The sequence below is a fragment of the Amblyomma mixtum genome, chromosome 1 (assembly GCF_055824585.1).
Source record: "Amblyomma mixtum isolate Tamu chromosome 1, ASM5582458v1, whole genome shotgun sequence".
Lineage (NCBI taxonomy): Eukaryota > Metazoa > Arthropoda > Arachnida > Ixodida > Ixodidae > Amblyomma > Amblyomma mixtum.
In genome coordinates, this window is record NC_143012.1 from 99459486 (window position 1) to 99476824 (window position 17339).

Consider the following 17339-nt stretch of genomic DNA (forward strand, 5'->3'; position numbering starts at 1 on the left):
CGCGTAATAGGCGCACCCCGAACTTTGAGCCGGATTTTCTGGAAAAAAAGTGCGCCTATTATACGAGTAAATACGGTACAGAGAGGGGGAAAGGCAGGGATGTTAAGAGGGATGAGGGTCTTGAAAACGTTTTTTTTATTTGTGAACATATCTTTCTGAAACTTAGCACCTGGGTGTATCATTGAATGCTGATTTCGAATATGCATTTAGATTTCAAATATCTCAGCTGGAAGGAAATATATGGCAAAATAAAATATCCTAATTAGGTAATTTCTTACGGGCTTTTATAGTAATTTATCAGTTAAAGAATGTTTTTTTAAGAATAAGCAGACATTTGCAAAGGCCCAAAGCACATCCTAAAGCTAACAGAATGTCTACAAACTAATTTTGTTGATCATAAATAAACAACAAAGTTGGAAAGAAAATGACGTGGCAGTAATTAGCCCACACTTGGCCTAATTGCTCATATATCATGTTTAAAGGAAAAAAGAAAGCTTTAGGATGTGCTTTGGGCCTTTGCAAATGTCTGCTTATTCTTAAAAAATCATTCTTTAACTGATAAATCACTATAAAAGCCCGTAAGAAATTACCTAATTTGAATGTTATTTTGCGATAAATTTTCTTCCAGCTGAGATATTTGAAATCTAAATGCATATTTGAAATCAGCCTTCTATGATACACCTGTGTGCTAAATTTGAACAAGTTATGTCGAAAAATAAAAAACAAGTTTTCAAGACCCTCATCCCCCCTTAACCAGAAAGGATTCCGGTTGGCTATCCTGCACAGGGGAAGGGAAAAAGGGGAATTAAAGAGGGAAGAGAGAAGGAACAGGAAACACAGTCACAATCTGTCAATCAAGGCAAGTCTCTCTCAAAAAACAAAACAGTGCCTTGTAAGCCTTGGAGGCAGTCGACTGTTGTGGCCGCGGACCGAGGATCCTGGCCTCTGTGAAAGGGCGAGGATCAAGGCGACCCAGAGCACAGCGCAGCCTAGACAGCCGCGAACTTGCAACTGGGGCTTATTCCTGAAACACGCAATTTCTAGAAGTCACTTTAAAAATGCAACAAACTTAAAACACGCAGACCCCTCGTCCAATAAACCCCAGTTGCGAGTTGGCGCTTGTCTGCGTCGTTTCCTTTCTGTCCCTCGTGTTCCCTGTGCGCTATTGTTGCATCATGAACGTATATCCAAGTTGCCCAACTTTCGGCTTTGCTTAGCTGTGTGCATCTTTTTCTTTCTTTCAAGAGGGGACACTGCTCTTTGAGACCAAAAAGTGACCGAAAAATCGGTTTTCAAACAGTGACATTTGTGGAATCGCCAGCTATTATTTTCCAACTGTACCAATTTTTTCCTTCGAGAAAACATTTTGACCATAATATTAAATTCAGATCATTGTGTGGGCTGAATTTATGCAGGAGCAGATAATGGCATGAAAATTTTGGACATCTCGCTGTCTTAGTATGTCGATATCTCAACATCGAGGAGACAGAGATGTCATACTGCTTGCTAAGGGAAGCTGAAGGTACAGTGTGGGCAGTAATCAAAGCAGATTTGTTCAATCCCACTTCAAAAATTTAAAATTTTCACAAAGTTTATCAATCCATTACATTCACACTTTACTCATTATACTATGTAAATGTGGATTAAAAGTGATTTTTTATTGAGCAGTTTTTTTTGCACCAAGGTAGTAATGAATGACTAATTAAGATTATCTTGGGAACCGGCTAATTCATGAGACAGGTAATTTCATTGTTGAAATCGGTATAAAAAAAACTGAGCAACATTTTCATTAGGATTGGACTGAAAATAAGGAAAATATAGGTCTAAGGCCAGTGTCCCCCCTTAAGGCCAGCAGTTTCTTGTGTCCCAGCAAAGTGCGCTCACTGGTGTGTCCCCTGTGGTGTTCCAGCGGAGTCAAGCCTGTGGACAAGAAGGGTGGCGAAGGGGCCTACAACTGGGGCACTGTCAACGACGACTTGGAGTGAGTGTGTCTGATGTCCCCTTCCGGGCAGGTGATCTGAACACTGTGAAATCCTTGCGTGTGGCGAGGAATAACAGCAAAGCGTGACGGCAGAGACAGCACGCACCAGTCCGCGCGCAAATGTGGCTTGTCACACTCGCAACTCAAAAAAAGCAGCTGCAGCGTCAGTGTAGACATGGCGGCAGTTACAGCACGCACCAGAAGTCGAACGCAACGGGCAGCCATCTTCTGTTTCGGGCGGCGATTCAAACGTGGCCAGGAATGACTTCGACGCAACCAACTAACACATACAACCAAATCCGTTGGCAGAACTTATGGGGGTCTATTCTTGTAGTAACGCTCAAAGGGCTAGAAGCAGTTGTCGTTCTCTAGCACCAGCGTGCCAGCCCTAGCAGTCAGAGCTGTGACCCCCAACCCGCGGTGCGGTGAGTCGCAACCACGGCGGGTTTGGGCCAGAGGGGACAAACACGAGTATGCTACTCGGATGAGCGTTTATTGCTCCCGAGCAATACAATGCAGCAGCAACAATACAACCGCCGTAACGAGGGAGAGAGTTCTGCTCGCGTATGGGGGTGAAAAGCACAAAGGGCAGAACGCACGCAAAAATGTGGGGGAAGAAGGTTCCGCTCACCTCGCGTGGTTCCTCGCTCACTGCCCGCGGCGGTCAAGTCACACGCGGTGGTCGGGCGATAAGGGCAGCGGTCTCCGTGGATCTCTGATCCGTGCGTGTGCATGGCTCCCGCCAGAAGACAAGTGAGCCTCGGGAGAAGCGCGCCTTCTCCCGGGCTGTGGAGAGGAGGTCTCTCCGTTGTGAAAGGGGAAAGAGGGAAGTGTCGCGGCGGGGCGAGGAAGGAAGCGGGGGCGGCGAGAGTGCCCATCCTCGCAACCTCCCGAATGGCGCGCGCATAACATCGCGTGATAATTACGCGCGGCCGTTACAATGGGGCAGGGGATTCATGTGTATCCCCACAAACTGCACAGAACGAGGGGCGAGCGAGCAGCAGGCTGCAGCATTGTCCGCGTGTTCGCCAGGTTCATTCGTGTTTCGGAGGGTGGAGCGGTGTAGAGCTATGGACGCAGCCCATTTGTGTTCGGAGGGTTGGAAGGGTGGCGCGCGAGGCTGCCGATGCAAAGAAGGCTGGAAAGCAGGTTCTATTGATGAGCGCGCTCCGGGGAGGGTGCAGCGGCTGGAATTTTTCTTTTCAAGGATTTCGCATCCCACTACCTTTTGGCACGAGCGTTCAGGAGCCAGACTTCATCGTTATAACCGATAATGCGGCATGGGGGCATTGTAGTAAGCGGGTTATTTTACCAGAGAAAACACACGAAAGTGGACAGTGCAGTAGCTTTTCATTGTTGTAACTGGCATATTGTTAAAACCGGTATCGTTATAAGTGGGTGCGACTGTAGTTATTACTAGGCACAAGTCATGACTAAGTAATCATTAACCTCTTGTCAACTAATTAGTCATGACTAGTTATTAACCAGTCATGATTAGGCAGTCATTTGCCATGACTAGCCAATCCAAGTTGCTGTAGCAGCCAAAGTTGCGTGGAACCTGTCATGACTAGGTAGTCATTTGCCATGACTAATTAGTCATGACTAGCCAGTCCAAGTTGCTGTAGCAGCCAAAGTTGCGTGGAACCTATCATGACTAGGTAGTCATTTGTCATGACTAATTAGTCATGACTAGCCAGTCCAAGTTGCAGTAGCAGCCAAAGTTGAAATTTTATTTGTCGCTCTTAGTGGTACAAGTATCACTGAGAGAGAGAGGACTCAGTGAAAAAAGCTGCCTGAATGCAGCTTGAGAGGCACCCTGCGCCCACACTGCTGAGGCAACGTATGGCCGCAGTTGTTAGTTTGCAAGACAGCTACTGGTGAGGCACTCGAAAAAAACTAAACAAAGTATCAACATGAATGGAATATTTGCGTTGCGTGGAAAGGCCCTTGCGCACTTCAGATCGTCAAAGTGCCTCCTGAATTTTTTCTGCCTGTGCTTTTTGCTGTTGCAAGAGTTTCCTCTGGTGTTCCATCAGGACTGACTTAAACAGGATGCCCTGCTTTCTGCCTGTGCCCTTACCGTGGCACTCTTGAGGGATGCTGCCTTTTTGGTGGAGGGTTGGGTGTGTGCATGTATGTAAAGGGGCAGTGTGGGGGGGGGGGACCCTCCCGAAGCACACTGTGAGGTCTGGCTGGTCCGTCGCTTGACCCCTGACCTGTGCATCTGCGGGAGCACACTGAGTAGGAGCCTGCTAGTGTAGGGAGGCGACCACACACCTTGGTGACCTCCCAAGGGAAACGCAGGTACAAGGGGTGTCTCAGTGGTTACGGCGCTCGGCTGCTGACACGAAAGACGCGGGTGCGATCCCGGCCGCGGTGGCCGAATTTCGATGGAGGAGAAATTCTAGAGGCCCGTGTACTGTGCGATGTCAGTGCACGTTGAAGAGCCCCAGGTGGTCGAAATTTCCGGAGCCCTCCACTACGGCGTCTCTCATAGCCTTAGTCGCTTTGGGGACTTCAAGCCCCCATAAACCAAACCAAGGGGTGTTCGGAGCAAACGAGAAATGTGAGGCGACTGTGGCTGCTGCTGCTGTCAGTATGATGCTATGAAACGTGTTTCCGCATTCATGTCTTCAAGTAACACGGCGGCTTGTAGTGGAAATTCTCAGGGTTATATTGTCTACATTTATTATAGTCACTCGCGTAATTTGCATAGTTTTTCTTTAAATTAAGGGGTCAGAAGAGGGTGGGGCGTGGGCAAATTACACTCGCGATTGATGTCTCATTAGCAAGAGTAAACCTAATTGTCATCATCACGTCCAAGCTCGCAAATGTTTAAAATGGCAGCCAAGTGAATGCATAAAACGTGTAGTGACATGGTTTTGCAGGCATTGTGAAGCGGAGTGCCTTGGCATGTGTCTGGTTGGTCCTGACTGTTCTCCTGTCCTCTTCCTCCTCGCAGAGTCCAGCTGAGTCCCTTTGGTGAAGAGAACGCGACAGAGACAGCGGACAAGAGCGGAGACGAAACGGCGGCCGGGGAGAATGCAGCGGACACAAGGCAGGTCCCCTCTCTCGCACTGGGGGGGGGTCGTGTTATCTAGGCTCCCTTTCATACATAGCAGGCAACGCCGCGGAGGCTGCTGAAGTGGAGCGTCCGGGAAACCATAGTAATCCGCCACGTATATCATTCGTTCTTATCGAAACTCCGGTCATTGATTGGACGAATACAGAGAGCGGTATAAAACGATGTGGCAGCATTGACAATGACGGTCGGAGCTGTCAGGCGCTCACGTGTTCAGGCTCTCTCTGGCCATAATTTTCACGGAGGGTGAACTACTTTTTGGACGCGGATTGAGTGGGAGCGATTTACGGTACCAACTGTGTATCATACCGCCACGTGAACTTTTGGCTTCTCGAAATCCTGACGAGCCACAGGTGAAAATATGCCAAGCGGTAAAATGAAGTTCGGGACTTGCCAGTCACGGCACTTAAGATTTGTCGCTACGAAATATGTTTGTGTTCGGTTTGGTTGTGTGGCGAACTACTTTTTGCGCGCTGACTTAGCCTGCGCAAACAGTCGTTCTAGCTTTGGCAGCGTCGCCTGCTATGTATGTAACGGAGTATAGGCTCGAGAAATTGTTGAAAAGAAAGTAACTGATTTGTTAGAAAAAGATGTAGGTGGCCATGCATGACAATGAATAGGGGAGGACATTTTCTCACAGGGTGCAGTTAATCTTAGTGTTCTGTGGCACACCGCTGTTGGTGGTTGTAAGCTGCACCCACAGAAAAAAAAAAAGGGGCGGTTGTTTGGAGGAATGAAAATTTTTCCGATGAGTGACACTCTGTTCTCTGAAACTCTGTTAGCTGCAGTAGTTGCTCCTTTTCACTGCTGCGTGCAGGCTCCGTTTGCAGGGGAATCTCAATTAGATGAGTGTCATGGGATCGCAGTGGTATTTGCATAATCCCGAGCAAACAGAATTCGTAAACAGAAGCACGGGAAATGCAGTTGTGCAGGTCTGTTTGCAGCTGACGGGGTTTATGTATGACCTCGTGCCACCATTCACTGCTGGTGTTTGTTGTGTTACCGTGAACACGATTTGCAGCCCATCCTTGGCGCTTGCGGTTTGTGGTATGGCTGCAACTCGTGCTCATGTCATCAGTGCATGGAAGGGCATTGAGAGCACCCATGTCTGCAGTGGACTCTGGCCGAGGAATTTTCTCATTTTGTATCAGCTGCGTTCATTTTCACTGAGGTTCTGCTCTCTCTCACAGAGTGTAGGCTCGTGCCGTGCTGTGCCCTGGGGGCTGGTTGGTTTGCTGTCGAGTGCGGGCAGTTCGTAGCCAGTGAAGGCAAAGCAACAATGAGTCGCATTCGTGTCCTGGTGTTCTTCTCACCAGTGGCAATGGTTTCATCCAGGCTGTGTAAACCGGTCCCTGGGCTCCACAAGGTCTCTCTGGATGGTCTTGTGTGTCCCCAAGGTGTGGGCCGGACATTGATGCAGGCACATAGTGCCCCAGTGTCTTTCGTTCCTTGACACTGGTGGTCTCCTCGCTTGCTACACGAGAGTTCAGCTCAAGTTTTGTTTTAAGGGGGGACATGGGTCTTAAAACATTTTTATTTACAGACCAAATGCAATGAAACTGCACAGCCTTATTCAGTTTCTTCTGCTGATTTCAAATATGCAATTTGTTTATTTCTAGGCCAATTAGTTTCTGAGATATTAATATATATCATGCCATTGTCTGCTCAAACAATAGAAAAAAAATGGGCCACCAGAAATTTAATTTTAATATGTGGGTAGATACTACAATGTGTGAAGAATGCAACGCTGGAAGCAGTATTCAGTTTTTTGTCCGTGTGGACAAATGGGCTTAATGGTTAGTTTTCAAGTGAGTTAACCAGACATACAGTGCCAGAAAACACGACACACATGAAACTAACTATTAAGCCCATTTGTCCACACGGACAAAAAACTGAAAACTGCTTCCAGCGTTGCATTCCTCACACACTGTAGTATCTACCCCACATATTAAAATTAAATTTCTGGTGGCCCATTTTTCTTCTATTGTTTGAGCACACAATGGCATGATATATATTAATATCTCAGGAACTAAATTGGCCTAGAAATAAACGAATTGCATATTTGAAATCAGCAGAAAACACTGAATAAGTCTGTGCAGTTTCATTGCATTTGGTCTGTAAATAAAAAAAAATGTTCTAAGACCCATGTCCCCCCTTAATGGCCATGATGTTGTGCCTTGCTCTGTTGCGCACTGGCTGGGAGCTGTACAGTGTGCCTGCTTTGCTGGGGGAGCCTGGTCTTTGGCCAAAAAATAAGCAGATTTTTAAATGAAGTCAGAGCTATGAAATCTCAAGGGAGCTTGTGTGCCGATTCCAAATGCCGTATATACAGTTATACACTAGGATATAATGAAATTGAGACAAGTCCGTGATTTTTCGTTACATCCAGGTTTTCGTTATGTGCCGTTTTCGCGAGAAGAGTCGAAATTACCTTGCAAAATGCATGCCTGATATAAGAAATGAATGTAGGTGGAGTCACCTTAAAAATGCTTATAGAAAACTCCGTTACTGGAATGTAATAAATGTGGAGGAACGCTTGGTGATTGCGCTGATAGACTTGCCACCCCCACCGCCGCGGCTTGTGCAACGTCCGGTAGTAGGCATTCCTTTCATGCCAGTTCATGCTTTAGAGTCGTGAAACTTTTCTGCCATATTTCGTAACTCTGTGTAAGCTAGCAGATATTTGGCGTAGCACGATATCAAGGTCAACCACCGCAATACCTTTGTTACATGATGGTCTCAAATACACGCGCTTCAGTGGGGAATTTGTAGCATTGAGGAATTCGCTGCGTAAAGTTTCGTTGCATCCAGGTTTAGGCTGCACTTGTGTGAGGGCCTCGATTCTGAGGAAGCACAGAAGTGAATTCCTTTGCATTCCTTTGCTTTCCTTTGAATTCCTTTGCTTTCCTTTGAATTCCTTTGCATTCCTTTGAAATGCATTTTTTTTTTCAATGCGAAATACACTGGACAAAGAAAGGAGCACGCGGGACGGAACGCTGAATTCCTTGGCAGCGAGGGGAAGCTCACAGCCTTATTTAGCTTATCAATCAATCAATCAATCAATTTTATTTTCACCAAAATAAGATGTACATGGCGAAAAAGGGGGGTAGGAGAAAAAGCTGCACAATAGCAGCTTGACAAAGCTCGAACCACCCTGGCAACAATGTCAGCTCTGGAACAGCTTAATTTCTGTTCATTTCACAAGGAAAAAAAGATCACAACGAAAAGGAAAGTATCTAAGAATAGCGTCTAGTTACACTAATGGTCGCTAACAAACAACTGCATTGTGTCGTTTTTGTTAAGTGCCGTAATGTCTATATCTTGCTTCGCGAAGTCATTGAGTGTGTGGGGGAGTGTGTGTATTCAATGCGTTGGCGGCCATAACTTGTGTGTGTGACAGGCACTTTCCAAGGCAGTTTATGGCGATGAGGGTATACGTATTCTTGTTTGTGGAGATTAGCGAGTGAGAGGAGTGTATCTAACCTGCCCTGTATCGCTCTAGTGTAACTTTTTATTAGTTACACTGCCAGACATGTACAGACAGGCATTATTTGTTACGTATGTCGTCCGGATCATGAGAGGGAAATAACTAGAAGAATAAGAATGGGGTGGAGCGCATATGGCAGGTTCTGTCAGATAATGAATGGTAGCTTACCAATATCCCTGAAGAGAAAAGTATACAACAGCTGTATCCTACCGGTACTCACCTATGGGGCAGAAACGTGGAGGCTAACAAAGAGGGTTCAGCTTAAGTTCAGGACAACGAAGCGAGCCATGGAAAGGAAAATGATAGGTGCAACGTTAAGAGATCGGAAGCGGGTGGAGTGGGTGAGGGAACAAACGAGGGTCAATGACATCCTAGTCGAAACCAAGAGGAACAAGTGGGCTTGGGCAGGGCATGTAATGCGAAGGCAAGATAACCGCTGGTCCTTAAGGGTAACGGAGTGGATTCCAAGAGAAGGCAAGCGTAGCAGGGGACGGCAGAGAGTTAGATGGGCGGATGACATTAAGAAATTTGTGGGGATACAGTGGCCGCAACTGGCGAAGGACAGGGTTAATCGGAGAGACATGGGAAAAGAGGCCCTTGCCCTGCAGTGGGCGTAGTCAGGCTGGTGGTGATGAAGTGATTTCTGGCCAGTGCTGTGAATTTCGCCCCCTCTCCCTTGCAGCAAGGACAGCAGTGGTGCAGCCGGTGAGGAGGGGGCAGCGGCGGCGGCGGAGAGTGCGGAGGCGGACGCCCGGGAGATGACCCTGGACGAGTACAAACGGGAGCAGGAGCAGAAGCGGTCGCGCGCCAGCTTCAACATCCGCAAGCCCGGTGAGGGGGGCGAGGAGAAGGCCGAGTGGAAGAAGATGTACGTCCTCAAGAAGAAGGTCACCGACGAGGAGGGCGACGAGGAAGAGGAGGAGGAGAGCGAGGTGGGTCTGGTTCCCAAGGGAGCGTTGGAGGCGGCATGGCCAACAGGGGGCTCTGTGCGTCCCTGGTTGTCTCCAGAGCAGTCCCGGTTATCGGCCAGACACGAACCTGCAGGCACATAGTGCCCCAGTGGCCCCTTCCTGTGGCCCTGGCGGTCTCCTCGCTTGCCACAGGCCTGGCGGGGTGAAACCTTGCGGCCAATAGGGGATATTCAATATTCCGCAAGTGCGCTTTCCTGCATAACAATGTTGCCCCAAACAAGATGGCTGACCATGCGTTTCCAGCTGAAACAAAGCAAGAAGGACTGGTTTTTTTGTTTGATTCTTCCAAAATACGTTTCTTACATTCTATCCACACCTTTAGCGCCTGTCCTGTAGCCCACGTAGTTCCTTTATAGCGAAGTCGGCCATCTTGTTTGGGGCAACATTGCTATGCGGGAAAGCGCACTTGCGGAATTTTGAATATCCCCTATTGTAGTTGTGTGAAGGGGCGGGGATCCGCCGTTTCCACCGCTGGTCCTCTCGTCACCTGGTGTGTGAAGCTTACGGACAAGGCTGCTGGCCCGCTGTGATTGTCTCAGTGGCAGCTTGGTGCTGAGCTGCTGTTTCCAAGGCCACGGGATTGAATCGGAGCAAAACCGTGACCTGAGCTAGTTGGTACATCTTCACAGCTTCACCAGCGCTGCGACGAGGAACAAGGACAGAGGAGGAAGGACAAGCCGTCTTTTTGTCAACCAGGTTCCGCAGAGCAGTCCCCATTCGCTTATGGACATGGTTGATACAATCTTTCTTTTCAACCTTTATGAAGCCATACACTTCTGCTTCTGATAAAGCATGAAAAGTCCGGCTGTCTCCATCAGAGAGGACGGTCGTGTAGCGCAGACCATGCTTAGCTAGAGACCTCTGAAACATGGTCAGCGCAGCCTCCACTTCCATGCGGCCAGAGTTACAGTCAATGTTTCGCTGGCACTCGTGGGTGGTGAGCCAGTCACAGTACCCATCATCTTGTGGCTGTGGTCCCACGGCACATCCGAGACAAAAGTTGGAATAAACAACGTGGTCGATCACCAGACCAGTGTAGAGCTCAACAATGCAGCCCACACTTATGTGAGAGCTACGACCTCGGGTCATCCACGAACCATCAAAAATAACGTCAATATTCCCAACTGGGTTCAAGAAATCTCTGTACAGATCCTTGATGACTGCCACACTGGCAGCTTCACTTGCAGTCGCTGTGCTCTCGCAGGCTTTCATCAAAGTTTTCAGGTGTCCCTGAAAGGTCTTGTGGTGCAGACCTCGGTGCGACAGGTTCATAGAGGCGCAATAGTCGGCAAGGGCAGTCACGCCTTTGCCTATCGTCTTTATGCCCTTCATGGCCCTCATGTTGACTTCGAAGGGAGTAATGTTGGCAGTTCCACTTACTCGTGGGGAAGAAAACTGCTTCTTCTCGAAGTTGCAACTGCCGCAGACGAGCTGGAGCTTTACAGCTAAGCCGTACTCCTTGTCTGCTGCCTTGCTCAAAGTCAAACTTCCAGTGCCGCAGGTTCCGCACTTCGATTGCGCGAAAAAGTTGTTCAAAACTTTCATATCCACAATCACAAACTCAGTACCAGCATCACCGGTCTGGCACTCCGCGCTGACGCCAAGAAGTTCGAACTTTCGCTGGGTCGCTGACTTTTCCGACAGTGCAGACTTCGCGTGCGCCTGCTCCGCCGCTGAGTAGTACGTGGCATCAACACGAACTGTACCGTGATCCAGGATGCAGTTCGTGGTGGAACTTGGTCCCGCGGTGTCATCAGCGAGCAGCATGGCTGACGTTCCCGGCAGATCCAGCGAGTCCGGCACCGGCTCCAACGCAGTTCCCGACGGCGCACATGTGGCCGACGCCTTCGGCTTTTTGTTCCACGCTCGCTTCTTACGGCTTCCAAAAGCTCGTTGCGTGCACGGTTTAAGTCTGCTGTCTCCCGTCATCTCGATCGCATGGAAAAACTCCAGGCACAAAGCAGAAATGCGGCGCGAAGAGAAAAAACAAGCGCAAAAGCAGACGCGCACGAAGCGGCAGCCACGGCAGCGAACGCAAAAGAGAAAGCAAAAAAATGACACGCTGGTCACGCCAGCCAATGGCAGGCGCGGAACGGCGCGCTTTTCAAGCGCGCCGTGCGCGAGCCAATCAGCGACCCGGAAACGGCCTTCGGAAAACCGGCCAGGGCAGCCGTTTCGCTTGAGCGACGCCATTTTGAGAAGTCGCGAATTGCGCACAAAGAAAACAGCTTCAAATCAAGCCCAAGATGGTGGCGATCGGCCGGCTGCAGCGTCCGTGGTGCGCGCGGGAAGTTCGAACAAATTTCGCCCTTTTGAGGGCATTTCGTGGCTGCCTTGGTATATTGAAAGCACATTTTATCGCATTTCCCGACCGAATTTAGCGTTAATAATTTGAGAATAGGGGCTCGAAAGGTCAAACTTTCCGAAAACGAGTTTTGCTGAAAATCGATTTTTTGACCATTTTTGACTGTTCTAAGACCCGCGTCTCCCCTTAAAATACGTTGCAGGCAGGGTGTCGAACCGGCATATTTTCGGGTTCGGTTCGGGTTCGGGTTCACGCCTTTCGGGTTCAGTTCCGGGTTCGGCTCCAGAGGGCCATTTCGTTCCGGTTCGAACCGGTTCGGACCATCTCGAACCGGTTCAAACGGGTTCAAACGGGTTCAGGACAAAAAAAAAATTATAACGCCGAGGGGTTTCAGTCAACCTTGCTATGCGTTTTCTTTTTTCTTGCACATCACGGTACAAAATAAAAAATCCAAAGATTTGTTTACAAGAACATAAAACTGGGCTAGTTTTTAAGGGTTCATGAAAAAGGACAAAAGGAAGTCTGGAGACTACACAGACGCTGACTAACAACTGGTGATTACATTCTCGGAAACATATATGAAGGCGCAGGACACCGTGAACAATCCAAAAAACAGAAGAGCAAAGATTAAAACTAAAGAAACCATACTGCGCATGCACATCATAGTCGAGTCATGACATCTTTTTCAACAAAATTCGAAGACTATATTCTATAGTAGACGGCGCTCCCCTATCTCCTAGAGCTCACGCAGTTGCCAAGAAAGCCTGGCTCCTTATCAATGAAATTGATGTATGGTTAAGCAACACGCTCATCTGCTTCCTTCCTGATCATAAAGGCCTCGACCATCTCCCTACAAATTCGATCAGGGTGATTAAACAGGAGACTTGTCTTCCTAATTGGGGAAGCAATGAGCAATTGTTCGAACATCACAGATGGGTGAAAAAAGTAGCGGTGTCTACAACTTGGCTTTGCATTGCAGCGAGTGCAACGATTGCTTCCCCCAGTAGATAAGACAAGTGTCCTGTTTAATAACCCCGTTACATTTGTAAGAGTTGGTCGAGGCCAATGGGATCTGGAAGGAAGCCGATGAGTGTGTTGCTTCACCATCTATCAATTTGGTAGATAAGGAGTCAGGCTTTCTTGGTGTTGTGTGAGGTCCAGGATATAGGGGAGTGCCGTCTGCTGTGGAAGATACTCTTCGAATTTCGTTAAAAAGACGTCAGGGTGTGATGTGCATGCGCCACATGGTTTTTAAGTTTTAACCTTTGTTCTGTTTTTTTGGGGTTGTTTCCAGTGTCCTGCGCGTTTATATACTTTTCCCAGAATAAAATAACCAGTTGTTAGTCTGCGCTCGTGTCGTCTCCCGTCTTCCTTTTGTCGTGTTTACTGCGTTACTTGAGCATGAAAAAATTGTTTAATGTGAGATGTTCTCACTTTACCTATTTTATTTATTGTCCGCGGCAAAAAGACGAGTTTACGGCAAGAGCCGCAAAATGAAATGAACTCGAAATTAATGGAAATCGGCTATGTATATACGCTATAATCCACCTTATGAGGTGTAGGACGAAAAGCCGATGGATTTTGCATCTACAAGACCCTCCTGTTGGGAGACCCCGTAGCGCGAGTAATAGGTCTCCCTTGAAGCTTTAGTCAGTTGGTACTGTCTCGTACGCAGTGTACTTACGGGGCACCAGAATTTCCGCCGCACGTGCCCTCTACGTTCCCGCGCACTACTGAGAAACGAAACTGTCATGTGTTGGCACGTATACATATACAGGCAGATACCATTCCGTCACCCCGAAACCGACTTCCCAGTCCCCCCCTCCTTTACTACATGGTAAGAATATGTTCGAGAATCCCTCCACCGCCCATCCCCCACCCAACGAGAGCCTCGTGGGAGCACTGGCTCTCCCTAACATGCAGAACTTACCAAACATATTCTATTTAAATCACCTACTCGTCATCGCCTTTGTGGCTCACATTATATATTCTGAGCCCCTATAGCGCAGTATCTTCTAAAACTCAGTTAATCGTGTCTTCTCGCTATTGTAAAGTAAGAAATTTGTTTGTGATAGAATGTTTGTTACTTTTCCTGGGGCGCTATCAAATGCAACCTTTGCGTCCACACAATTTTTTCCGCCACTTATAGACTGAGACGGAGGGGTTAATCTGGCATGCACCATTTGCCCACCAACTTGTTTCAGGCATTTATTTCCAAAGCCACAAACAACCCCTTTCTGGCAGCTATGCTTAATAGGTGACTAAGTGCTCGCCTGTCTTTTCTGGACATGCTCGCGAGTGTTGATTCATTCGGTTTTCTCACTCTTCGCTTTTACTTACCTGTACGGCCTCTCCACAAGGCAGATGACAAATGTTGCGATCGGGCATTACTTCCTCTACCCATACATATACAGCCTTACCTAGACTTTCTTGATACTGGTGTATTAAAACAAAGTCAGCGGATGTACAGTGGAGCCCACTTTAATGGCCGCAGATATAACGAACGCTCGCTTATTGCGAGCGGGTGTGGTGCCACTATGAAAATATGCATAAGGGCAACGGAAATCCGTCGCACATACAGCGAGCAACTCTGGCCACACCACTCGGTTATAGCGAACGAGGTGGCGCGGTGAACTACCCCGAGGTTGTAGAGGTCGTCCTTCCGCTAAGCACGCAAATGAAATAGCGCCCCTCAACCTTCACGACGCCGCCCCGGAAAGAACATGTCAACCCAGAAATGGAATTAAAAGGCGGCACTGCTGTGCGCAGCGCTAACCGCTAAGTCCGGCGTCCGGTAACACTGTAAACGCTAAAAAAGGCACGGTTAAAATAGTAAGTAACCGCCGGCCAAACCCGCGTCGATGGCCAACGAGGGCAATCATTGCGTACGTGTTCGCCGGCTCGGCAAAGCATCCCGAATGGAAGAAGCGCGGTGCGCGTGAGAAAGGGGCATCGTCAAAAGCGAAGCTACTGACCATTGTCGCGGATCAACTCACAACAGCGATTCGATAATTCTGAAATCCTTGCTGGCCATGCTAGTCGCGTGGTATGCATTGTGGGGACGCCTTCGTCCCCTGCGTTCACTTTCCCGCACTGCACCCCACTGTTGTTAGCTGCCCCCGAAAAGCACTCCCTTTAGTTTGGTTACTCTAGCTAACAGGGGAGGGCGCTCGCGTCGCAGCGACAGCAGCGCCACGGATGGCGTGTTTGGTCGCTCGCGCGCAGGGGAAGGCAACGTTAATGGAACTAAACTAAGTTGCCAAACTCTCCGCCTTCTCCATGCGGCTGAAGCGGCCCGCAAATTTTAGCGCGAGGGGGCGCTGTCGTCGAAACAGGCTCCCGCTGGCCGCCGCTAGCAGACGCCGCAGGCCCGGCCGCCCAGCGTCGTAGCATGCAGCCTTCGGGAATGTCGAGCAACTGGCGTCCAAAATATCGCACTTACCGATGTTTATCGTAATAACACCAGTCAGTTCTGAACCTTGTGCGGCGAGTATGCCACAAATCTTTGCTGCAGCAACTCGAGTGATAGATCATCGCTGCCTATAGCCAATGCTATACCGTTGGCCGAAATTGCGGGCGGTCATGATTTTTGAAAGGAGCGTGGTTATAAGAGTTTCTTCACCAAAGTAGCATATTAGACATCTACTTTAAAGGTGGAGATCAGATGATCGCAAGGCTAATCGTAAGTTCACTTACCAGCTTATCTAAACGCGAATGTCTGCCTGCTACTGTGCGTGCATGTCGTAGAGTGCTTTCGCGACGCGATTGCTGCTCTGATCGTTGTCTTTGGGCTACGTGCGCTTGCATGCAGAGCTTCAGGTGTTGTATCTGCCATGCCGACGTGCTGTGTGCCGGGCTCCACGAGCGGCTACAGAAACAACAAGACTGCGAGGCATTTTTTCGCGGCTCATCGTTACGCGGATATCCGTGCGGCATGGGATCGAGCCATTCGCCGTGTTGACAGAAAACTCTACGACAAATCACGTGTGTGCGATCTTCATTTTCACGAAGAAGACATACTGAAGACGTACACCCATGTTATTAATGGGGAAGAAGCAAAAAACGAGAGGGGTAAGTGGAGCCTCGTCGAGGGATGCATGCGCAAAATGTGTTGTGAATAAAATGTAAAAGTATCTCTGTATTTCTGTCCAGCAGTAGTGCACTGCGTGAAGGATCGAAAAATATTGTTGGAACGGCAGCGCACGCTAGGATCAATACACTGAGAGCGGTAAACTCAAAATACTGAAAATTCTTGTCTGGAATTGGCGTCAGACATCCTCGCTGTTGCAGGGAAAGAGAAACTGACGACACAGGAACCCGAGGAAGTTCACTGCCTTCGCAGCTCGGGTTGTGAGCAGCGCGCGGAATCATTCACGACGCTGTGCGTAAAATCTGCTTATTTCGGAAAACTGCACCACAGAAATCGTAGGTACTTGTGGTCTGCTTTTGAGTGCCATAAATGCGGGACTTTGCGCTCTGAAGCTATTGCTAATTTATGTTTAAAACACACTGCACCAATGCCAGCCAGACATTCGCGTTTAGATAAGCTGGTAAGAGCGATGATCTGATCTCCACCTTTCAAGTAGATGTCTAATATGCTACTTTGGTGAAGAAACTCTTATAACCACCCTCCTTTCAAAATGGAAATGAAGATCGCACACACGTGATTCGTCGGAGAGTTTTCTGTCAACACGGGGAATGGCTTGATCCCATGCCGTGCGGAGATCCGCGTCACGAGGAGCCGCGAAAAAATGCCTCGCAGTCTTGTTTTTGTAACCGCTCGTGCATCCCGGCACACAGCACGTAGGCATGACAGATACAACACCTGAAACTCTGCATGCAAGTGAACGGTAACACAAAGACAACGATCACAGCAGCAATCGCGTCGCGGAAACACTCTACGACATGCGCGCACGTACAGCAACTGATCGGACCGGCTGAAGCCTGGTACGACTGCAGCGCCACTCAAAGCAGCCAGTGGTGGCGGCGCCGCGAAACCGCTCTGGGTTTGGCAACTGAGTTTAGTTCTATTAACGTTGGGGGAAGGCTAGCTCTCTTCTCTCTGGGATCGGGAAGCGAGCAGACGTTTCGCTCTTCGTCGACGGGCGCCTCTCGGTCGGAACTTACTCCCGCCGAGCCCGTCCCGCTCGACCTCGGAGTTCCCTTTGCCCTACCGTGGGCGGACGTTCGCTCGTAGCCGTGCTGGTGAGTCGGACATCCTAGATTCCTCAGTGTATTTTGTTGCTAGCTGGCGTTATTGTTGCTATAGCAATAAATGCCTTGTTTGTGTCAGCCAGTGTGTCGTTCCTTTGTTCCCGCAGAGCAAGGCCCGCCGTGGTCGGCGTGCGCTCAGTAGCGTACGCGACCACGGGGTGGGGTCAGCGCGGTTTTGAACTGTGTCAGCCGCGCTTAAACGGGGAATACATGTTTATCTCCCCCTTTTAACCCCATAGCATATGCATAGCATGTGCGGGCGGAGACAGGGAGTTATGGTGGCATGCCTTATGCCGAGA

General features: G+C 48.9%; 1 protein-coding gene across 1 annotated transcript in view; it reads left to right on the top strand.

The window, feature by feature from the left end:
• The window catches only part of LOC149367327 (intracellular hyaluronan-binding protein 4.S-like), a 41123-nt gene that overhangs the window by 11010 nt on the left and 12774 nt on the right, over positions 1-17339 (top strand). The window contains exons 4-6 of the mRNA XM_089554991.1: positions 1910-1981; positions 4944-5043; positions 9237-9482. Coding sequence (XP_089411117.1) covers positions 1910-1981; positions 4944-5043; positions 9237-9482 — 418 coding nt within the window. The remainder of the gene's footprint in view (positions 1-1909; positions 1982-4943; positions 5044-9236; positions 9483-17339) is intronic.